At 41.8% G+C, this 25018-nt stretch overlaps 1 protein-coding gene across 1 annotated transcript in view; it reads left to right on the plus strand.

The window, feature by feature from the left end:
- Positions 1-872: 872 nt before the first annotated feature.
- Positions 873-25018, plus strand: part of ABTB2 (ankyrin repeat and BTB domain containing 2) — a 141495-nt gene continuing 117349 nt past the window's right edge. Inside the window, exon 1 of the mRNA XM_083838436.1 lies at positions 873-2139. Within this exon, the coding sequence (XP_083694562.1) occupies positions 1278-2139 (862 nt within the window). The 5' untranslated portion in view covers positions 873-1277. The remainder of the gene's footprint in view (positions 2140-25018) is intronic.

Genomic DNA, 25018 nt, shown 5'->3' on the forward strand with positions numbered 1-25018 from the left:
GCAATGTGGAGAAAGCAGTTTGGGGGATGAACTGGTTGGAATTTCATATGCCTTTTTAAGCACTTTGGCTTCTAACATGAATGGAAGCTGCTTACCCAGCAGATTTGGGGAAAAAAACAAAACAAAAATGATTAAGTGTTTTCAAAAATTTCATTTATGTGTAATAGATGTTCTGATGTATTTTATTGACACTAAGCATATATACTGCAGTACAAAGATTCAAAACAAGATCCCACCAAAGTAAGGTGTTAAGATTTTAAGCTAGGAAATCTCTTGTATCCTAAACAGGAGCCAAGTCTGCGGACCAGTCCAGTGCTAACTGGGGACGCAAATAGGTGGTCAGCAGCAGCGTCTGCTCAAAGTGTCGGTCAGCTGCCTCTGATGTACAAAAGCATTGGGCTTGAGGTCGGCTTGCTTACCCAGGTGTACGCAAATACAATCTTTTTCCTTCATCTATTGCAAATTCGCATTAAGTGAAAGCGCCTCTCGCTGTGAGAAGGGATTGCTGTTTCATCTGCTCCACGAGTGTGTCTGTAAGATATTTATTTCAGAGTTTTAAATGCACGTAGCCCCGGGCTCCTTAGGGCCGGGGGTGCCCGAGAAGACGCGATTCGAGCTGCCCGGCAGGGAGCGGAGCGCCTGCCCGAGCCGTGCCGCGAGGCTGCTGCCCGCTGCCGGCTGGCGGCGCCCTCGCCCCGCGCAGCCGCTCCGCGGGGAGCCGAGCAGCGTCCGCCGGCAGCGGGCGGTCGCAGGCCGGGGCCGTGCAGGCGCCGCCCCGAGGCAGCGCTCGGGTCCCGGCGCGCCGCCTCCAGCCCCCTGGGGCCGCCCCACGGCGCGGGGACCCGCAGCGGGAGCGGGGCGAGCCCGCAGCCGCTGTCCTCGCGTCCCCTCGCCGCCCCGCCCGCCCGGCTTCATTTGCATAGCGGCCGCCCAGCTCGGCTTTGACTGGCGGAGACGCGCTCCACCGGCGCCGCCGATTGGCGCGTCTCGGCGCAGCTCATTTGCATGCGGCGGGGCGGGGCGGGGCGCCCGGCGGAGCGGCGGCGGAGAAGTTGAGCCAGAGCCGCCGCGAGTGTCCCGCCGAGCGCCCCGCGCCCCGCCGCCGCGGGCAGAAGATGGCCGGGCGCGGCCCCCCCGCGGCATGGAGGTAGCTGCCCGCACCGCTCCCGCCCGCCCTGCTGCTCGGCCGCCCGGGGGGCAGGCGGCTCCGGCTCGCTAGGGATCTGCTCCAGCCTCACCTTGTCGCGCTGCCGGCGGTTGGCTCGCCCGCCTTTCCTATGGCTGGGATATACAGCTCTACTCTGAAGACCCTGGAGGATCTGACTCTGGACTCTGGTTATGGGGCAGGGGATTCCTGCAGGTCCCTTAGTCTCTCCTCGTCCAAGTCCAACTCCCAAGCCTTCACCTCTTCTCAGCACCGAGGCAACTGGTGGTACTACTCGGGCTCCATGAACAGTAGGAATAACAGCTGGGATACAGTGAACACGGTTCTGCCGGAGGACCCGGAGGTTGCAGATATCTTTTCCAAGTGTCCTAAGCTGCCGGATCTAGAGGAGTACCCCTGGACCGATGAAGACATCGGAAAAATACTCCGAAAAGCAAAGGGAGATGGAAAGAGCAGGCCCTTTTCTCAGGAAGCTGTCAGGCGGCTCTCCCAGTTACTGAGGCGCGCCCTGATCCGCATCGCCCGGGAAGCTCAGCGCCTCAGCGTGATGCACTCCAAGTGCACCAGGTTCGAGGTGCAGAGTGCCATCAAGCTCATCCAGAGCTGGTCGCTGTCGGAAAGCTGTGTCCTGGCCACGGTCAAGGCTCTCTCCCTCTACAGCATGAGTGCTGGAGATGGACTGAGGAAGGGCAAATCGGCTAGATGCGGCCTCACCCTCTCCGTGGGGAGGTTCTTCAGGTGGATGGTGGACACTAGGATCTCGGTCAGGATTCACGAATACGCGGCCATCTCTTTAACCGCTTGCATGGAAAACCTTGTAGAAGAGATTAAGGCTAGGGTTTTGGCAAGTCAGAGCCCTGACGGAGGAGGGGAGATCTCAGCTGAAATCCTGGAGATGGTTATCAACAATGATGCTGAACTTTGGGGAGTGCTGCAACCCTACGAACATCTCATCTGTGGGAAAAATGCTAATGGTAAGATCCAGCCCTTACGATTGCTCTTCTTCACACCAACAAGCTTTGTAGTAAAGTAGCTGGTGTTTATGGATTTGGTTCTTCTGTTTGTTTGTCTGTCTTTTCACCTGAATTGCGTCTTGGTAGTGGTTTGTGTGTGCATAAAGCAGATGTCTTCACCAGACAGGAATGATACTGCTTTCCTCTTAAGGTGTATCAGTTTCTAAAAGGTGCCGAGGTGATGGGAAACCAAAGCCCTGTTGACTTAACAGATGTCTCCTGACTTTCTACCAGCTGCTGTTTTGAGTGTTTCTTCTATAACTGGCATGTGAACAACTTCGCTGTGCTCAGAAGAAGAAATGTGCATTACAAGCCACTCTCCAGAAAAACGGAGTGATTGTTTTTAAACAAAATTTACTTGGGCCTCCAACCAGTGCATAATAAGTTATACTGACAATTTTGCAGTTTCCTCTTGAAGATGTTATTCCCACATACAGCCTGGAGAGGGAAAACAACATTGAGATCTTTTTTTCCTTTGCGGTAGTGAAATTGAGTTTCTGAGCAAAAACTTAAAACTCCATGTTACTTAGACTTCCTTCTAGTTTAGCAGAAACCTGTGTTGTAATTACACTTGTGTAATAAATGAGAGCTTGCGCTTGGCCTGCCAAAGTGAGCATGTAGAATGGTGCCTCAGTAATGAGAATAACATAGTATTAAGATACTTACCTCTGTAATTTGTTTAGAAAGCAGACTTTTTGAGCAGTTAAGCAAATAAGCAGATAGAGGAATGTTGGCCTCTTCCAAGGAGACTGAGGAGCAATTTGAAATGCTGAAGTCTTGCTGTTTCTGTTAAGAAGCTGCACAGTTTATTTTTCATCATCACACTGAGGAGCACCGTATCTTTTTTTTTCTTTTTTTTTTTTTCCTGGAAAACTTAGAGGAATGTGATTTCTGAAAACTACCCTGTGTACCCCACAGTTTCATGGCTTTTGCTGGCCTTGGAGCTAGAATCAGGTGTCCCGTGCAGAGTACCTTCCTGGCTTAACTGTGTGCAAAACCAAGTGTCCTCTTCAAAAGATGATCTCACAGTGAGAGACAGGTAAAGGAGCAGGGTTTCTCTAAGCAGGAATGATACCTTCGGTGAATGCTGCTAATGAAACACTTAATCAGACGAGGGTTGACTCCCTTGACTTCTGCTTGCCAGTTGCATTGACTTCCTGCTGTTCCTCCCGTCCGGACAATCCCGCAGCAGTTCCCATCGCTAGCGGGTAGGTGCAGCGACTCTCCTCAGTGCTGCAGTGTCTCCGCAGTGAGTCAGCCTGGTTCATTGGTTACTGCGTAAGAGGATGGCTGCTCGTAAACCCTCTCTTATGTGCTCTGCCTGCACTCTGTCCCCTTGATGATATTACCAAATGTATGTGAAATAAATGCAAAGAGCCTGCGATGGGCTCTTGGTGCTGGTACAAGATGTAACAGCAGAAGTCAAACCCAGAGATCTACTTTTTGAACTACAAACTCTTTGATGCAAGACTATAAAGGAACACCTTCTGCCAATACACTTGTCATAATCCTTTGTGTATCATGGGACTATTTGTCACCAGGTGCAAAAGTAGGACTCTGTTCCCTCTCTCGTTCCTCATCCATGGAAGCTGGAGTAAAATATTGTGGCTCTATAAATTGAAGCATGCACTCAAGCTGTTGGCTGCTTAGTGCTTCTGCCACACAGTTTCTGTGTGTAAAATGGAGAGGAAGAGTCAGTCCCTCACAGAGCTGCAGATTTTATTATTATTATTTTTTTTATTAAGAGATCTTTCTTGGAAAAAGTGCAATGAATGAATGGAAGCTGTTGCTCAATGGAAACACGAGTGACTGTGCAGGGAAATGCTTATAAATATTCAAAACACCAAATGGTCAGTTATGATAACGCTTGTGTGGTGTAATACCAAGCAGTCATTGGCCATAGAAGGGGTTGGCTTCTGTTGCCTCTTTTATTGTTCCTGTCTTTCAGATCAATTCTGTCAATAATTGAGTGCATTTTTTAAAGTCTGAAAATCGAATAAAGTGCACATGAAGGTATACTATGATTTCCTGTGACAGTCTGTCACTACTACTTTACCTGACACAAGTCAGTGAATCTTCTAAATGGCTTTCCTTGCGATTGTAAGACCACAATATGGGCTCAAAAAGCTTGAAAAAACTTTATTCTTTCTTCCCATAGGAATTGTAAATTAGTAGTATTCACGTTCTCCACAGTGCTCTCAAATGATTTTGTCCTTCACATTAATTTAAATCTGAGTTAGGTCTAGTGGTAAAATAACTGGTTTTGTTCCAGTAAAAGGAACAGTCTTTATTGCTTTACTGTCATCTTTGTTTCTTTTTATAGTAAGAACACTTTAGTGGAGTACTTGTAAATTCTGAACTTGGCGCGTGTTTATTGGGTTTTGTTTTATAGTACTGAATTTGATGCTAGAGATAAAAAGCTCTTAGAGGTTAAGTTTCAACTCCGGTCAAGCATTGCAGTCTCTGGATGAAATCCTTGGCAGTGTACTGCGCAGAAGATTGTGCTGGATTATCATAATGGACCTTTCTGGCATTAAGATCTATCAAATACAATTTTCATTATTAGATCAGGGTAGCATGCTTCCTTGGAGTCTAAGAAACAGTAAGTAAATAGATAAATCTTTGTAAATTCCCAAGAGACTGAGATTTAGACCTGGATTCCTTCTGTGATTAATCTCCCATCAAATAAAGTAGTCCAGTCACTATTCTTAGTGACTTTGGAGGCTGAAAGCTTAATATTTATTATAACAAACATGTTCTAATTAACACCTGGTGTGTCAAGAGTAAAGCTTAAAACTCTGTAAATGCTTAAGGGGGATTTTATTTTTATTTTTAGATAAATAATCTGTGGTTTGTTTATGTATTTTACCCTTTCTGTGAAGCTGTTCTTTAATCAACTATTTGTAGCGCCTCTGAGGTACCTTCTGCTGTTGATATGAGTTTTGACTTCGTGCCTGAGACTCGATCTCTGCCTTGGAAGGAGGAATGCTATCTGAGCTTTTGGCCATAAGGAGGTCTGCAAGGCTCTCTGGGTATATGGGTACCTCCAAGGACTAAGTCTTTTCAGACAGAGTCTGGGTGACATGTTGCAAAAATAATGCAATAGAAGTTGAAAAGAAAATGAAACATCTTTAAAAGCAACAAAAATGATAAGCAGCTACTGAACAACATATCAACTAGAACATTAAAAAAAAAAAGCCATGTAACTTGGAGTACATATTTTATTTTCTATTTTAAATTAGGTGGGGATGTATGACATGCCTTGGTAAAGCAGAAGTAGAGAATGCAACCAGTAGTTTCCCAGGGATTTTGACATGTTCTAATTTGGAATATCAGAGTTTACTCATTTAAAACGTTTGTTGCGAGATGAGAAATATGAACTTACCTTGGAAATGTGATTCTTCGACTTGATGTTCCTGTATTTGACTGATGCACGGTTCATTAGAACCTGAACTGTCAACACTTCAAGTGCGTTTTGGTATTACTGCCCTATTAACTACAGCACTTAAGTTGTACTGAACTCTCTGGTTATTGCCGAACACTACTGTGACAGCAAATACACCTGCTGTGCTATTTAATGCATCAGCACATCCCGATGTTCTGTGGATATAAGTGTTGACAGATGTTGCTTGGAAAAAAAAAGGGGGGGGATTTAACTCAATAATGCTGTTTCTTCACATACCTCTTAGCTGAAACACTTGTAAGTCTCTGTGGATGAACTAATCAACAAATTAGCCTGTTGATTGCTCAGCCAATGAGCAGTAGAAACTGAGTCTGAAATAAGCTCTACATGTGTCTTGAGACATTTTTCTTAGAAAGGAGCAGAGGAGGGAAAATGCATAACCTTTCTTCACAGGAAAAAAAACTGATTTGGACATGTTAGAATTAGTCCAGGGACGAGTCCTCTACTCTCTGTGATACTGAACACCATGGAACAGTCTACCAAGTATCAAGTGTGGGGGTTGACTTTGGGCTTAGTATCTGACTAACATGATTTTCTTTTATATTTCTCACTGCACTAGTATATCTTAAAAATTATAGCTGATTTCAACTTTGGGGGTGGGTGGGGGTTATGCCATTCTTAACAATTACTTCTTAGAGTGATCTAACTGGTCTGAAATAATTTTTATTTCAGTGTACTCATGGTACTGTTCCAAAATCCAGCACTGAAAAAATAAATAAATCATTGACTTTTCAATAAACGTCCCTTTTGTTATCTGAACTGAACAAAGTGATGTGCTCATAAAGAGCCTCATCAATTTTAATAAGGTATCAGCTTCACAATTACTCAGAAAAACTGCATGTTGGGAAGGTGCATTTTGGGGGTGGAGAGCTGCAAATGCAATCAATAAGCTAAGCTGAGTAGAAATACAAGGTTACTACAGCTGTACCTCAGGTTGTGTGCTAATCGTTTAAAAAATCACCTCTTCTGTGTCATATCAGGGTCCAACAGAAACGCATACATCTTAAGCAGTGGTTTGAAGCTGCTTGGTTATAGCTGTGAATCACACAGCTGTGTCTAATCTCTGCTCTGGCCTCCCCTAATACCCGCTCAGCGTGCTTAGTAGATTGGGGACAGGAACTCATTTGCACCTACTGGCAGGCTAAGCAATTTTCTGTTAACGGTGCGCTGGATGAAAGCTTCCAGTGGGCTGGGGACCTTTCCTGCCCATGCTACCATGAATAAATTAAATGGCTTTGGACTGGAATCCTCTCCTGTAGCCCCCCTGATTGCATGGAGGTGAGCTCAGGTGCAGGGGGGATAAAAAGCCTTCAATCCCTCCTCTGGTACAGACAGGAAAGTGTCCTTTAGGTTTCTGGCCATCTGGCAGACCTGCCAGCACAGCAGCTGAAAATCTAGAAGCCTAGAGAAAAGGTGACAAGTGATAGGATGAGAGGAAACAGTCTCAAGTTATGCTGGGGTGGTTTAGATGGGATATTAGGAAAAATTTCTTCACAGAGAGGATGATCAAACATTGGAACGGGCTGCCCAGGGAAGTGGTGGAGTCCCCATCCCTGGAGGTATTTGAGACGTGTGGAGGTGGCACTAAGGGACATGGTTTAGTGATGGGTCTTGGTAGGTGGGGCTGATGGTTGGACTTGGTGATCTTGAAGGTCTTTTCCAACCTAGCTGGTTCTACAATTCTGAAATGGTTGCTCACTCTTTAGCCTGCATGTAGCACGTCTAATGCGCTGGCCCCGCTGTCTCGCTTTTGCTTACTGGGTCTGGCTGAGTGCGCTGCGCTCTGCTCGCCTCGTGCATGTTGCTCACTGGGGTCCCTGGGCAGGAACATGAGAGACCTATGTGTGTGTTTCTGTGCAGATGAGCTGGTTGTAGCTACGATCTTATTTGAATTGCAGTGTCATTCGCCTCTGTACAAATGTACCTCCAGCATACCTCGTGTGCTTCTACTCCTGCACATTCAAGAGCCTGGGTTTGGATCCACAAACCCACAGGGACAAATTCTCTAAGCCTGACTGTTGGTACTTGTATATGCATGCTTTCATCTCCTACAAATGCAAACCACTGGATGCACAATTAAAAATACAAACATCTGCAGATACACATCTTGCTTATGTTGAGGGGGAGATCAAGTAGAGCTAAAATGCCTGTTATTTCTTTCTTTATAGTGGGTTTATATACATGTATGTATTTTTCATTTAGTGAAACAGACAAGGTAGTAATGATGCCTCAAATTAATCCTTCAAATTGCTGATACTACACCTTGGCAATAAAATTTGGGTCCTTTCAATTCAGTTGGTTGAAGACCAAGTGTTGAAACTCCCTCAGTGTGTAACTACTACTAGCAAATGCAGATGTTTAGATTTCAAGTGGAATCAGTGTTGGTGCCAGCATATCCCTGTGAAACTGGGTAGCCAGGTCTGTGCAGAAGAAACCTCTGGAGAAAAAAGTCTGTTCCCTGCGGTGTTCCCGCGAAAGCCAGGAGTTTGAACTGCCTTTGAGACTAAGACTGATTTTTTTTTTTTTCCCTTGGTATGTGAAACCTGAAGTTACAACAGGGTTTTGGTTTTTCATTTCAGATGAAAAACCAAACTGCTTTAACTCAAGGTTTAGCAGTGAATGCCTGTGCAATATTTAGTGTGCTCTTGCATTTTTCTGTCTGCAGAAATGAGGAATGAGCTTTGAGTGCTCATTTTCTCAATCATAAAATATTGTGTAGTTGATCTACGTATCTTCTGTTAATTGGAATAATTTAAATTAAATTGTTTTGTCTCCTGTCTAGAAAGTCTCACAGTATAGTCTGCTGTGCTTCCTCAACCATGCCACTAGAATGATCTTTTGTTTTGCTGTTGTTGTTTTATTTTTATTTTATATATATACACACACGCAGTATGATTTCTCATGCAACCTGAAGCCTAAGCTCAGCTAATCCAGAGAGAGTTGATGATTGTCTGTGAACTTCTCTAATTGACTCTTATCATTACAAATTTCTTCCTCTTTCTTGAGGAGATAAGCACTCACCCAGCATATAGTTGTTATATATATTATTCAGAAATCTTAATCCTACCTAGTTTGGGGTTTTACCAAACTTAATTTCAGTTGTAGTACGGGGAGAGAGTGAGTTTTAAATAAATCATATTAATGGTCTTGAGGTGAGCAATCTTTTTACACTGAAAAACCTTGTTTGGGTATTAATGTTGCTGTAACACTTTTGTGTTCTAATAGCTTATTTCTGCTCCTGTGCCTAGTATGATTCAATTAGTCTAGGTGGTCGTCCATTTAGAGCTTCCCGCCTCATTTGTTTCATTTTTCTGTCCCTTTCGCTAACCTGGCGTTACCCGTGCAGTGCATGGGTATACAACACTGAAAGGCAGATGTTTAAGTTCACAAAGCCTTGAGTTATACGAAATGCAAAAAGTAAAGTTCTGAAAATACTTGCCTAGCTGCCTACAATGGATTGTCATGTTCGCTTATGCAATTACCAGGTTGCAGGGGGGCATGTGCTTAGGACTGAAGGAACTTCAGAAAGAAAGGAAGCTCAGAAGTGCTTGTTTGCACTTGGAAGCTTAAACCCAAGATCTTAATGTTGAACTTTAAGTTCATTTTTAAAAGTAATTCATCTTACTGCAATGTAAGAAAATGGAAAAATAAGGCCAAAGGAAATAGTAATGTTCACTGAGTTGCTGTGTTGTCCTTAATATAAAATATAAAATCAACAGGTGTTTATCTTGAGCAATTTGTCTGTTGTGCCAGCAGAATTTAAAAGGGAAAAAGAGGTTTTTGAATACAATGAATCCACTAGCTACACTGTGTCCAGCAAATCCCTCAGCAACCTTTATTCTCCTGAATGTTTGGAAACAAAGTCAAAGTAGTTCTTTCTTTTGCTTACATTTTAGCTCTCATTTAGTAAATGCTAAGCTTTTCAAATCAATCTATGTAGTTGTTATTTATTTATAAACATCTTCTCATCGTTACAGGCTCGGGAGTCTCCAGCTTTGCAATCTTACCCTCTGGACATTGAGGGTAAAATACCTCATGTAGTAAGGTCAACTCCACAAGTAGTCCACATAAGAAAATGTTCATTTGCTCTCTCTGAGCCAAGACAACGCAGGGTGATAGATGAAATCAAAGCAATCATTTCTGATGCTCCTGTTTTAATGGGATTAACTTCCAAGTTGTTTTGAACATGTAAATATCCAACACGGCATCTGCTTAAATCTAAGCAAACTTGAGACAGCGTTAAAAGCAGTACTATGGTGACTTCATAATTTCTTAATTTATAAATTGGGACAAATATTTCAACAGAACTCTGATTCCTTCCCTTAGAGAACAAGAGCTTAAAAAAAAAATACTGCTAGACCTTGTTTGGAGCATCTCTGTCAATTTAAGGACTAAGTAGTGCATTTGTGAGTGAGAGAAGCCTCTTAAATGAAGTCTTGTTGGTAGTGCAGGCCTTACCAAGAGAAAGCACCAATAGAGAGAGGAAAAGACACACAAATGCTGATAGACAGAGGTAAGGTTTGTTCCTTTCACCCAGACACATCCAGACTTGCCTTCTGTCTTAGGTCACAAATAAAGCTGGGATTGTGATCTCATTCGAGTGCTCACGAAGTGTTTGGCTTCAGCGGGTATGGTTTGGTATGTTTGGCAACTGGAGCGAGGAGAGACCAGCACTGGGACAGGCCAGCTACAGGCAGGGCAGGGCTGAGGGATGTCACCATGTAATTAAAGTGTCTGCCTGCGTTATACCTGGCTGCAGCCTGCTAGGGTGGTTGTTGCAGCTTCTGTGAGCATGGAATACGTGGGATGGAATTAGTAGCTTGAAAGTAGCTTCTGAGGGAAGGATGTGCTGTAACTGCTGTTGTCTTTAGGACTGGAAACTAAGGATCAGTCCTTTAAATACAAGTTAAGTGGAACTGTGAGCTATTAAGTCCTTGTCTATTAAAAGCTCCTTGCTTATATGTTACTTGCAGATGAAAGTGCCTCAGAATTGTAAACTTCCTTCCTCATTTGCTTGAAACCTATTATTTAATTATGTGATTTCATGAACTATAGTCTGGCTGATGGCTTTTCTGGTGGTCCTCTAGGAGGCACTTGTTTGGGTTGGTCATTGTTACGGTTTTAACATGAAACGTTTCTCTGAAGTGGATGCTCAGCAAAGCCCAGGTTGTGGGCTGTGGCCCACAAGAATAATTACATCAGGTCATGTGGATTGTTGTGAATGTATTTAACTTGCCATTGAGTAAACGAATACTGTCTGGTGTTCTGTGTATGCATTTAACCCAGACAACTCATAGATTAGTTGTAAGCCTGAGTGCTTGTCCATCTTGTTCTGGTTGTCCTAATAGTACACCTAAACCATTTCTTAAAACTTGTTTGATGTTCACCAGCTTACTTAACCTGCTTCATGTCTGAATTGAGTGAAACACCGGTTTCTGGAGAATGCGGCAAGATTTTTCATTCATTTGTATAAAGACCTGTCAGGTTGTGGAATGATAGGGACAGTAAAAAGGAAAGCAGCTGAATCATCTTGGGTCAGTGTACGTTAGTCAGAGATTTCATGGCAGGTTTTCGCTTCTGCAAACTATGCTTTCTTACCCTGAGAATGTGTAGCTCAACTTCTTTGCACATCTGATGCGCAAGTAACAAATCAGCTATTTGCCAAGCTTTGTGGGGGGTGGGGGGGTGGTCGTGAAAGTGAAATTGATGGCTAAGCCCTGTTGGTGGTGGTGGTTTGTTTGTTTTAGGGGGTGGCTAGAGATGTTTTGAAGGGATACCTTTTGTAACATTGTAGTGTCACAGCCTGTCAGGAGACTGCATTTGTCTCTCCTGTCCAAAAAAATGAAAATTCTTGACATAAGCAAATTTTCCCCGTTTTTTCCATGTTTTTGCTTAAGTCATTGCTGTAGGTCTCCTGTAGTGCTACCAAAATGCTTGAGATGATTAAGAGTGTCTGTGATATAATAATGGGCTAGAAAGTAAGGACAACTAAACATTTTAGACCAGCTTTTCATTTCATGTATGTAGACTTATAACAACTGGTGGGTTTGCTAGGGGGTTATGTAAGATCAAAGTAAATGTTGTTTATGATATTTCAGGGATGAGAGGGAAGGAACACTATGGAAGACATAATCTGCTTGTCCCTTTCTTCAGTGTTTATAATACTGCAGCCCATGTTGGATACTTGTGTTACTTTCATTTCTAGCCCAATCTGCAGACTGTTGACTGGGTCTTGAAGAATAAAGAAGAAAATATGACTGTGTGTTTATGCTGGAACTTATTCTACATTAAAAAACTAAACATAGAGAGACTTAATTATTATTTTCTTGGCCCTCTATAAGCTCTTTTTTTTGTGTGTGGATTTTTCTTTTTTTTTCTGTTCAAGTCCAAGATGACAGTGAATAGATTTTCTTCTAATATTTACATTTTATTGTTGTTGAATAAAGCACATTACTCTTTCAGCTGACAGCCAAGAACTGAATATTGTGAAACTGCTAAAGCAGGGAAGGTGGCCAGTTTTGTCTCTCATTCTTTCTTCAAACTATTTTGCTTTTTGTTGTTGTTCTAATAGAATTTATTATAAATTGATTTCTTGTTTGTTTTAGTTAGATGACTATCCAATATGCCATGCAGTTCAGACTGATGTCAAAACTAGTAGATTAAAGCAAAATAAGTTTTCTAGTTGCTTTTGAACAGGTCACTCATCTTTAACCTTGATTCCACTTGCATGATCTGCTGACAGTCCTGCAGCATTTATTGACCTCTCTCTTCCACTTGAAATAGTGCCTGTCTCAGCCATCCCTGCTGGGCGAGGAGGTGGTGTTGGGAAGTGGCACGCTTCTGAGGCTTGTGAGGAGGTGTGGTGTTTCTGCCTATGTATGCACACAGGCAGGCAGAGAGCACCCGCCTGTGTGCCATCACATTGGAGTGCTGTCTTTAGAGGTGTCTTTTTGTTACACGTGAGCCTGACTTTCACTGAAATCAATTTGGAACTCCTTAATGTTTTCTCAAAATGTTATTCCAGTCTAAGTAACTTTCTCTTGATACTATGCGGAAGCCTGTATGGTGTATTGCTGCCATAGTTACTCCAGATTTCGGAAAATTGTGTGAGTAATACATGTGTTACCACATGCAATACCCCAGGTCTAAGCAAAACATTAAGGATGTGTGTTTATGTTGTAATAATACAAGAGATGCTATGTAACAAAATGTATTTCCTTTTTGGGGGTGGATATAACGTCTGGTTAATTGCATACAAAATTTCGGCTTTTTAGTTTTGAATGTTATCTTTCCCCTTTTTTCTTTTCCACACATACACACACACCATTTTTGTGCTCAGCTTAGACTAAACAAAGCTGTCAGCGTAAGGATCATAAAAATCTCTCCAGAGTTGAACGGATACAGTTTTGCTCTGCTCTTAGTATGCATTCTAATACTTTTATGTTTTTATTTCAAATTGATAAGGTGGTTTTGGATACTTTCACTAAAGTGATTGTTCAGTTTAGCATGGGGGGAAGAAGATGGAAAGCTATAATAGTAAGCAACTGACACATATTTTTATTAGTTGTTTTTAATAAACTATTTCCTTCTACTGTCAATATATGAAGACATCTAAAGCTCGTCTATGTGTTTATGGATTTTATTTTTTCAAGAAATGTTATGCAAAGTTCTCTTATGCTCTGACAGTACATGTGGAAACTTTGGCTTTAGTGAGTATTGCTTTATCAGTTTTGTCTGAACTGATATACTTGAGAGTGGTGAAAGTAGGATCAGCAAGTAGGAAAATTGTCAGAATTGCTCACAATGAACTGCTACTGAAAGCAAGCTCAGCATCTCTATGAGAAATGCTGCTTACCTTCAAGTTTAATCTTGCAGGAGGGAAAGGAATTGTTTTGGTTAGCTTTAATGAGTCTTTGATCAGTATCTAGAATAACAAATACTACTCGTTTTCCCCCATTATTATTGGGGTTTTTCTTCTCTTGAGGCAGTAGCAGTACATCTGCAATAAGGAAAAAAAACTTTAAAATGTGTTATTCATCAAGAAGTTTCATGCTTCTTTTGACTTCAGTAGTGAATATTCAATACGGGATAAATCAAATTTGTGTTACTCGTGATAATGAATTGAGATGTTCAGAAAAAACAGCTGGATTTCTCTTAAAGCCCCATAAATTCACATTCGATTGTTAATTTAGGTTTATCTATTTGATCTTGCTATGACTTTCACTGTGTAGAAAATGCAGAGAATTTCCAGTCTGAACATTTGACACAGACATAGTTACCTTGTTCATTGCACAACTGACTCAAAAACAGGACTCCAAACATACTCTCCTAAATCTCTTGTCAGTGTGCATAGTCACACTTTTGGCTATAACCACATTATGACAAAGTGAGCTGTTTGTTTCCTGGGCTGTAAGTGCATGAGTAGAAGGAAAAAGGAAGGACGATTGATTTGGTTGCTGTTCTGTGCTTGCTCAGTGCAGTTACTGATGGGGATGTTGGGAAGCTGAAAATGCTGTGTTCCTCTGAGCTTCCACAGGTCAGCTGAGAGAGAGTAATGTGGACGTGAAGGGTGTCGAGCTCGGCAGTGCTGAGCACTGTGCTGCATCGTGGAAGTTCTGGAGCATCTACTCTTTATTCTTCTTTACAAGTTGTTTATCTCTCTGTCTTTTTGAAAAAATAAGTCTAACTTCTACTGAGGAAAAACATACATTTGGAAAGATGCTGAGGACCTTGCATTTTCTCCCAGAAGGCAGTTTTGTGAATGACTTGCTTCTGAATAATGGTTCTACCTATTGTGGCATAAGTAGAAGAAGAGAAAGGCAAGATGTCAAGGAAATGGGTAAGAGTTGTGGGTAAGAGGATTGATGGAAGGATGCAGTGTAAAGGCTGAATCACAGTACTGTGTTTGTTTACCAGTGCTGTGAAACCAGAGACTTTCATTATGGAATGTGGAAGTGGCCCAGTGATTTTAGTCTGTGATTTATTACAATAGCTAAGGTATGATTTTGTGCATCACAAAAGAGTGGATTCTTTCCTAGGTGTTTGCCTGGGATCTTCCGCTGAAATGACTTGGATTCAGGCCACGTGTCTGTCTGAGGTAGTTTTGTTTTAGTGAAAACTGCAGGGCTTTACACCTCAAAGTGAGAGTAGCTTTGATGGTCGTCATAGGTAATACTTCATTCCATGCCAGGGGCCAGTGGGATTTAAAGCATCTGTATGCTGAAGTAGTTCTGTGGATGCACCAGTGAGCAGGTGACTGCAGTGGTGTGTGCTTGTTTAATACTACGCCTTGAAAAGCGTGTGTGGTTTTCCATGCCCCCCTGCAACCCGTTCTGTCAGGGCAAGGCAATGCCTGATGCAGTCTTTTATGAAAGCCACTCAAGGAAGATTCATGTTAACGCTGGATTTCCTGATGGAAAGCAACTCTGGAGTTGTTTCTGGCACCTTTTCCCTGTGCATATAATCTTGGCTCTCATAGTTCTGTTGCCGACGTGGAATTGCAGTTCTCATCACAGGTTATTCTGCGGGATGGTGTGTGTGCTGCACGTCAGTAAATCTGGGGAGGGTACTACTATGCTTTGGTTTTAAACAGTCCCAGTGACCTGTCACCTGCTAGAATGGAGCCATAAAACCAAGGATTTTATTATTCCTTGACAGCAGTTCAGAATATCATTTTCCTTTTATAGTATGATGATGTATACATAAGGCTGTGTGATTGTGGCATTTTTTTGTTTTTCTTTTTTTTATGTGCACTGCAAGAGACCAGAACTTCCCTAAAGCAAGCAGAATTTATAAATCAAAATAAATATAATTTATTAGCCGGAAGGTAACCCTTCCCTATAGCCAAGACTTAGATAACACATGTTATGGAAGAAGATACTAAATTGGCACAGGGCATTTGGCCTACCACCATCTGCAAAGCCTGTACTCCAATTTTCTGCTGTTGCCATGGGCTGCAGACTCAGACAGGAAATCATGGTAGGATGGGAAAGGGTCCAAAATATACACAGCCAGTATAAGGTTTGCAGTTAAGAGAGTCAGAGAACAGGCTATCTGTTCTACTGAACAGGCAGTGCAAAGTAAAACTGGCTTGTGTGTGTGCGCGCGTGCGTACTTTAAATGTCTTTTTATGTTTTATATGCTTATTTTTGAAAGCTTGAATTTTTTCCATGTAAAGTAATGTGTATAATTTCAAATGATCCATTTACATGAGGGGCCTGATTCAAGCCGCACTTAATTGGCCACGTTGGCCTGAAAGTGTAAAGCAGTGGAGAATCAGGCCCCCAACATATGCGAAGTAACCACACAGAGTTTTGTCTCTGCACATCAGACAAAAGAGCAGCCCCCCACATGTGGTTTGTGAAGAGACGGGGGCACAGGAGGTGTTAGGTTAGCAGAGCTGAATCACTCTCTAATGCTGTCTGTCTTGCTACTGAGTCCCCAAGCAGCCCAGGTTTCCTCATCTAGCATTTATACAAATCTAGTCCTCCTCCTTGATGCTGTGAGCTGCTGCAGTGTGCAGCAAAAAGCTTTTACATGAGTGCTGCCAGAGACTGCCTGCATGGAGCTGCGGTCAGGCCTTTGGCCACACCAAGTGCGGAGCACATGATGGAGGAAGCTCGGAGCCCTCCTGGCCACGAAGCGCGGGACAACATAGATGAGGAGTAGCACAGAGCATCACTGTGTCTCCGAAGTGTCCAGGGTCTAACTTAAGTATTGTTCTTATGCGAATCTCATTTTTTTAAAAAACTTTTTAGCCATGTAGCAGCATTTCAAATACATAGCAAATCTCATTTCTCCTGATCAGTTTGTCATGCTGCATGCTTAGCATGAACAACTGTATGAGGCAAGATTCAGTAGACGATGTTGGTTTTATTTATATTATCAGATAGTTCTTCTGTATGTGCAGTACATGTGGAGGGAAGAGAAAGAAAACTCCTTAACGTCCTAAAAGTACAGCAGTCTTCAATGTAAGATAGTTGGGAACATACGGCCAGTTTTCCAAAAATTACCGGTCATAATCATACCTTTTAATCTTGTTAGATAAAAGTGGAACCAAAGGAGATAGTGGATGATGCTTATGTTCAACAGCTGTAGTTGTAGAAGTAGTCAAACAAGACTCTCCTGTGTGAGTAGTTTCTAATACATGATACTGACGTGATTTTATTAATCTTGCTTCATAAATTCTTCAGTACTCTTGTCTATCATTAGAGACTGCATTTGAACAAAAGCTTTCTAGTACCTAAAGTGACATTGTAAGGTCGCATTTCATGATGGTGTACTTGAGAAGCAATTTAGCATGAATTTGAGGCTGTGGACCTAACACTTCAATTTGTTTTTTAAAAAAAAAAAAAAAAGAGGTTGGATTAAAGCTCCCTACATAGCTTCAGATGGAAATATACGAGTGTTTCGTGCTGGAGTCTGGGTCAGTAATACACACTTCAGTATATTTTCACAAAGTGGACACTGGGTCAGGAAAATGTTTTGGCTGCTAAGTTCTCCTGTGTCTCAGGCCTGCCTTGGAGAAATGCTGTTTTGAAGAGAAGGGAAGGATGTTATAATAATATACAATGTGACCGTTTTAGAGCTTGTTTAATGTTTCTGGTACAATTCTGACAATGTTGGGGTCTGAGTAGTCACTTGGTATTATTCTGAAACATTTCTTCTACATTATAAATCGCTAAAGGAGAAGAAAAGAGCTTTTCATCTGAAACTACTTTTTTAATGGCAATTTCATATTCTTGGAAAAAAGAACACAGGAAAATCAGTTAGTAGGAGAATAGTGTGTAATGTCTGCCAATAAAACAAGGATGTTACAGCCTCTATGTGAAACTTGATTATGAGTAAAGATTTGAAGTAGTTGCCAGATGAAGGTAAGAGTAGACACTTCAAAGGAAAACAATGTTTAATCCACTTTTCATCATTTAGTATTCAGAGGTGTTGATGAATTCTTTGTGTGCAGCTTTCTGCACAAAAAGTGGATAGTGAAATTTTATTATTGGTGTTTTGAAAAGACTGGTCAACGTGAATTTATCCGGAGTCCAAACAGATCATGAAAGGAGATACAGGACCTCGTTTGCAAAAGAAAGTTTATTACGTTGTTTATTCTACATAGTCTTCCAAATTTGTCTGAGTTGTTATATTCCGTGAGTGACATGACATTTCTCTTTAGCAGGCTGTATGTCTCTGACCTCTGATCGGCATGAACCTAGCCTAATTCCACTATTGCCTTCTTACAACCCTGAACAGTCAGTGTCACAGTTACTCTTAATTCTGTGTGACCACTTTGTTGGCATTTACAGTAGAGGAAAAAGAGAGTTCTGGAACACAGCCCTGATGGTCTGCTATTTCAGATAGCTACAGCTGTAGTTTAAATTTTGGCCTGCTAAAATAAAGCAGGATTGATGATAATAGCTGAGTTTGGCTGAATTGAATCCCAAGTAAGGCATCTGGATAGATCATAGAGTCAGAATTATGAATGCATTTTCTTTGAACTGTAGGTTGAAACAGGGAGTACTGGGGTGACTTGCTTTGGACAACGGTTTTCTTATCTGTGATTGAGACATTAAACACAATAACCTACAGGTAATGAACTGTAATGTTTGTAACGCTTCTGATACGCCTAAAGATTAGTGTACAACTCTTCAACTTAAGCTGCCTTGACAGATGATGGGAGAGATTCACTTCTCCATCAGTTTTTAATTTAATCTTTGTAGAGAAGATGTTCCTTAACTAAAAAATAACAATAACACTGAGTGTCATGCTAGTAGCACATTCTGGATTGACAGAATAGGATCTTAGCAAACTTTTTTTTGTGGCAAAAACCTGAACTAAATCTTCTTCTCACAGAGCCATCTGTGTTTTTAATTCTGACTGAAGGGAACTATATGAGAGGCTGGATCGTTCTCCAGGCTCTTTCCAACCATAGCTCTTCTTTGGCTGTAAGAACCAATTTCTGCTTGCCTTAGTTGTGTATGTAGTGCCCTGTCAGCTGCATGGAAGAGCGGAACTATGAGCAGGAGTAAGGTGAGGTCTGCATGGTAGTATCAGACGTTGCTGGATGCAGTGGTGATGTATCTGTCAAGAATCAGACTGGAGCTACTAATTAATCCCATTTAGAAATTAAATAACCTAGGAAGTGTATAACCCTGGGGAAGCGATCAGTGAATAAGGCAGTTTGTTTCATGACCCTGTATCTTCCTCTAGCTGATGCCTTTTTTTTTTTTTTTGGTGTAATATAATCTGGAAATGATTTGCTGGCTTTTTTTTTTTTTTAAATAAAATCTGACGGGAGACAATTTTCAAATGGCAAACTGTCTCAGCCAAGCCATCTGCCTGAGTCTTCAGCGGTGCATTGTATTTCTGAAAAGCGTTCTAGCGAAGCCTCGTAATTCTGAAAAGTTTGAACTGATTCTACATTAAAAGAGGTGATCCAAAAAGCTGATGATGATTTACATGTGAACACTGCCAAGCATTTCTCTGATGAGAGTACATAACAAAGAAGTGTTCGAGTGATTGAGTAAGGCTGATTTGAACAATCTGTTGTGGATTATATATCTCTCTGATATTCCACAATTGTGAGAAGCTACTGTCACTTGTATTTTCAGTCTGTGTTTTGTTGTCAAGTCCCTCAGGCCAACGGGGGGGGGGGGGGGGGGGGGCATACAATACTTATTGCTTAAAAATATTCATGAAGCTTTCATGGCCTAGATTTGTCTGACTTTGTCACCTACAGTGATTGTTACAAGAAAATTGTGAAGTTGTATTCGATGTTTGCCTTAATTGGGGATTGCAGGACAGATTCCATTTTGGATTTTGGGTAAGAGTGTGTATGTGAATTAATAATCAGTTGCTTTCCTAACCTGACTATTTTCATACCTGTTTGTAAGGAAATGACTCAGTGAACATCTGTAAAAATGTACAGTATTTGTTGTATAGGTCTGGTTCATCTGAGGACACTTTTCTCTTGTTCAGGGACAACAGGTTACTTTTCTGCGCTTGTTAAGTGATGAACAGCATGAGCCTTAAAGGACTCGTGTGGGAGTGATTTCTTTTACTTCTTGTGATTTGCTGTTGAAGAGAAATGAAGCAGTTTATATAAAGCAGCTGCTTACTTTGGAACAAAATCAGCATAACACATTAAGGAACCCATTAATCACTTAGTTTGACCTTAATTCATTATTTAAAATACTTTTTGCATCTATTGTTTGGTTGAGAATGCCAGAGATGCTAAGAAATATATTATGTATTCAGATCTGCAGGTTAAGAGCATCAAATTAAGTTGTAATAGGGAGCAAAACCAAAGTGAATTCCTGTTGAAGTATTAGTTCTCCCTTTACTCATTTTTAGGAGTAGAAGGCGGCTGTGTAAATACCTGCACACACAGAGCTGCTGTGAATTCTCATCTTGTCCTGTAGTTGTCATGTATAAATTTTTGTCCAGGGATAGCGGCTTCTCTTCGTTCAGTCCTTGCCAACACAAAAGCTCTCTCTTTCCAGCAAGTTTTTCAGGGGAAAAAAAAAAAAAAAAAGGAAATAAACCAACATCTCGCTCCCCCCTCTCCTCAAAAATCCCACCTTTCTATTTACAAGATAATTTGCTCTGTATTCCGAAGTTTCGTGGGGCCAAATGCTAGATGATCAACTATTAAAGCTGATTAGGTTTGAGAGGGAGGAAGGGGTCAGTAGACAATTTTTGAGAAGATTGATATGTTCAGAGACCTGCTCTGTGATTACATAGGAGCATAACACAATCTGCTATTCCTGGAAACCAAAACGTAGTCAGAAGTACAGGATCAAGCTTTCATTCAGCTTTTAAGAAAGGTATTCAACCATCATTTTCATTTTATTGGGAGGGTACAGTCGGGTTTGTGGTGTTCTTTAATACACAGTAGTTCATAAAACTGGCAGCCTTAATTGGATGTAACAGTGAGTAGAAGCATATGGGGTGAACCAGAATGAGATCTCTTGGGGTCTGAATTGCCTCTTCTCTTAAAATACGCATGGCTTGTCACAGTTAGTAGCTGAAGTCAAGAGCAATGTAGTAATAATTTTGTTTGAATAATGGCATTCATGTAGCCCTGCTAATGAGCTGTAGTTTGCTGTCTATGCTACAGATTGTGGACTGGACTCGGAGTTTGTTTTACATCTAGAATGACTTCTGTCTGCCATAGAGCTCGTCTCAATTTACAGTGATGTAGTAGATCAGAATCTGACCTTGTAGCACGGCTTTCCCACAACTGTTGTGCAGCAGTATCACAGCTGTTCGCAGACCTTTTCCAATTGGCTGCTTTGGGAGACATTATTCTTTGGCCTCAACTTCCTAATCAGCCACTCTTTGGTAACAACATTCAGACAGAGCAGGCTGTGCTGTTGAAGGCATTAAGCGTTGCTTCTGCTCAGAATGTTCAGGCCTTTAATGAATAGTAGGTTTATTTTTATGGGCAGTGAATTATGAACTTCCTCCCCATCTTTTTCTCAGCTTATAACAAGTTAAGACAAAAGCAGCACTTAAGAAAGGAATGAAGTGTTTCATACCAATATATTTTGTGTTTTTTTTGTGCGTGTGTCTTGGATACATGCTCTGCCGCATCCAGCATCCCCGCTGATATCGGGGAAGCTGCACGGGCAAGCAGTTCTCAGCAAAAAAAAATCTTAAGTACCTTTGCTTCATTCATTGTGAAAGTACTGCGAGCCTCTGAATTAGACCCAGGAAGGGGCGGAAGGAGGAGGAATATAAATGAATATATTGGGAGCTAGTGATTGTGACTGCTCTGCATAACTACTTGGTCACATTAGAATCACTGAAATGCTGGTTAGAAGGAACTCCTGGAGGTCATCTTGTCCAACTTCCCACGCCGAGCTGGACTCCTGCCAGAAGTAGATTGAGAAATCAATGGCTTTGCCTTGCTGAACCTTGAAAATGTCCTTATGGTAGATTCCACAGCCTCCCTGGGCAACCTGCTCACTCTTTAACAAAGAATTTTCTCCTAACATCCATCCTGAGCCTCCCAAGCCACAGACTGTGACTGGTGCCCCTGGGTGCACCGTTTGGTACTCCCGAGAATTTGATTCCATAATTTTTATAGTTACTCTTCCAGTAGTTGTAGGCTGCCTTTAAACTGCCTCTTAGTGTCATCATAGCCAGCATATACAAGCCCAGCTCCATCAACTTCCTCTTGCAAGCTTCTTTCTCTAGGTCCCTGACTGTCTTCAGGGAGGGGTCCTCTGCTGGTCTCCGTGAATTTTATCTGCATCCCTCTTGAGGCTGAGTCTAAACCAGTCACTTACAGAATGCCTTACATCATGTGTTAGTGTCACATCACCGTAGATAATTTGGCATGCTGTTGTTTGTACCAGAGAAACACCCAGAAACCCTGACTTCAGAGCATGCTTGCCCTGACTTGGATGCCGGCCCTTTATTAGGCATCGTCTTTGGGCCGGAGAGCTTCCAGTGCAGCCAGACAAGAAACAAGCGTGGGAGGATTGGGGTGTCGTGGGATGTCCCTATGGCAAAGCGAGAGTGAGCCCTGGCTGCTCGGGTCTGGCTTACTGCTCCCAGCCGCTGCTGGGGCTGGGGAGTGATGTGTGCAGTGCTGCTGAGCTCCTTGGCTTGATGGACCGCAGTGGGCTAGACTGCGACTTTATGCGTAGTGTACGGCAAAAAAGGCAGAATTTTTGGTCCGCCGGAGCACAATACTAAGACATCGCTTGCTCTAGGGAGTCTCCAAGGAGAAATGAAATCATCACTAGAGCATGAGCTTACTGCTACTGTGAGCAGTGTTTGAGTTTCCTTATAGCCATTCACCCAGTTAAAACTATTTCTCATGTTTTAAAGTTTAAAAAAAAAAATAAAAGAGCTGAAGTCTCCTGAGTCACAGTCAAATACTACTACACGCTTCTTGCAGACTCCTTTAACACTCTCAGCTGTAGTGTCAATATTATTTCAGTGTGTGAAAACACCAGTGTTTTCACTGTCCAGACACCTCTGCAAAATCAAGACTTTGAAGTCTGGCCATGAGGTCTCCTTCTGCCTGAGATATAGTCTTGTGTTTTGGTGGTGGTGACTCCTTCCCCACCCCAACCAGTGTTGAAGGCACAAGTTGCCTTATCATTTTAAACTTAGGAGATGGGAAAGTGTGACCTGTTGGTTATGGCAGACTGCAGACTTAAATATGCCATCGTTCTTTCTCACTGACTGACCTTTTTAAAGTTGCCATCACTTACGTGAGCCGTGCTTGTATGAAAACATATATGAGAATCACTGTATTCTATGCAAGTGAAGTACTGAGAAGCAAATAACTTATTTTCACTACCTGCTGCTTTATGATGTGGAACATTCATGAACCAGAGATCTGTTCAATATTTCTTGTGAAAATGAGGCTTTAAACACTAGCGACCCCTTCCTCCTTACACCACTTGCCCAGGAAAACAGGCACTGGCTCATGTCATAACCTTACATAACCCTGAAAAATAGAATGTCACCCACAAAAATGAAATTATTATTAATATATAGATTGAAGGGAGTTTTGCACCAATTAAAATAGCAATGCCACTGTGATTGTGCAAGTTTCAGTGTACCCATGCCTCTCTTTTTCCATCTTTTCAGTGTTGTTTTTGGATTATAAACTTTCAGAGAGAGAATGAGGTGGAGACCAGGACACTGAAAGTTACTCTGTATTAAGTTTGTTTTGTTCCCATGTACCTTGTGCTCTTCAATAATTAGTAAAAATAACTGATCAGACTTGTCACTTTCTCTTCCTTGAAAATGTTGAGGATTTCCTGAAATGTGTTCTTAAAAGAGGTTGAATGACATTAGCCAGCAGTATTGGTTCTGGGTTTGGGTCCCCTATGAGGCTGGCAGTATGGGAGGGGAAAAAAGAATAAAGACACCTTTTCCACATGCTTACAAACTTAGAAATGTCAGCAGAGATAATTCTGACTAATAGGCTTTATTTGCCGAAGAGCTACAGACTGCAGACATGGGTATACCTGAGAAAATGGCGTGCTCTTGTCTCAAGTGGTGCAACTAAATTGAGTTTGCTAGTAGCAAGAGGAAACTTGCACCCTACTTAGAAATTCATGTCCGTCTTTCTCTAATTGAAGTAAAGCCTCTGTGAAATTGCTACCCAGAAATGACCTCACTAAGGTTGTTTGCTCAAGCTCTTGGCAATTCATTTTGAATACTGAATGCAGTAGCCAGAGAGCAGCAAAAAAACCTATAAGCTAGAGAATAAATGAGGTGGTGTTGTCCATTATACCAAAATGTTGTCTAGCTTTTCTCTGCTTTTAATTCAATAAATTATTAAAATAGTATTTTAATGTTGCATTTATTAGTTACACCCTGCCATCTGAAGTCCGAAGAAATGGCTCCGCGTAGAATATTAAAATGCTAAGAGGTTAACTCTGTTTCAGTATTTCATGTTAACCCGAGTAACCGTAGTGGGCTACTTAAGTACAGACATTAGGGAAGAAATCCTGCACTATTCTAAGTCTGCTGCCAGAGAGTCTTTGAATTTAGGTAATTTCATGAATGCAGAGGTAGACTTTATTTTTCCTTCATCAGCTAAAATAACAATAAAGCTGAACTTGGTGTATTTATTTAATGAAACACAGGATCCTTGCCCTGATGGTTTTAATCAGTTCCCTTGCTATGTGGTAATTAGGGGTTCTCTCACATGGTTCTGTTTTTACTTAACTCTCAGAATGTGTAGCCAGTTTAAGTTCCCAGAGATGCTTGCAACTAATGTTGCCTCATTTACATGCAGATTATCCAGAGGGGACTCTTAAACACACACTCACATTACAGAAATGCAGGCTTTTTCAGCACTTTCTTATTCAGAGAACAGTGTTCTTGAGTAAAATGCTATCTTTTGTGAACAGCTAATTCATTCCGCACTGTGGATGTGACCAGCTCTTTCATTTCTTGCACACAAGGATTCGGAAGCTGAAGAGGGCTGAGAGCCAGGATTGGCTGTTCTTTGGTGTCCCACTGGATACGGCTTTGCTAATTTAAAAGCACGTACCTAAAATCAGATTCAGACTGTAAATTGGCTATGGAGAGGCTTATTTGTAAGACAGGTCAAGAAATGGGCAGTTGCTTTCTCTGGCTACAAAGAGCACATCAGTGGAGACAAGGTTACAGCAGGCTTCTCATCTTTATGTTTAATAGGTAACTCTCTGAAAGTGACCTGAGAAATGTTTGTAGGTGGGTATGGCTGCATGCCACTTGTTCCTGGCGCTTAGGGAATCACTGGAGACCTGAGGAAGCAGAACAAATACATAGCATTTAAAGCTCTCTAAAACGGTTTCCCTGCGTAATATGTGATGTTAAAATACTAGGTGGTAGTTTGGTCTGATATAAAAGTTTTATTGGTAT

The sequence above is a fragment of the Anser anser genome, assembly GCF_964211835.1.
Source record: "Anser anser genome assembly, chromosome: 5".
Lineage (NCBI taxonomy): Eukaryota > Metazoa > Chordata > Aves > Anseriformes > Anatidae > Anser > Anser anser.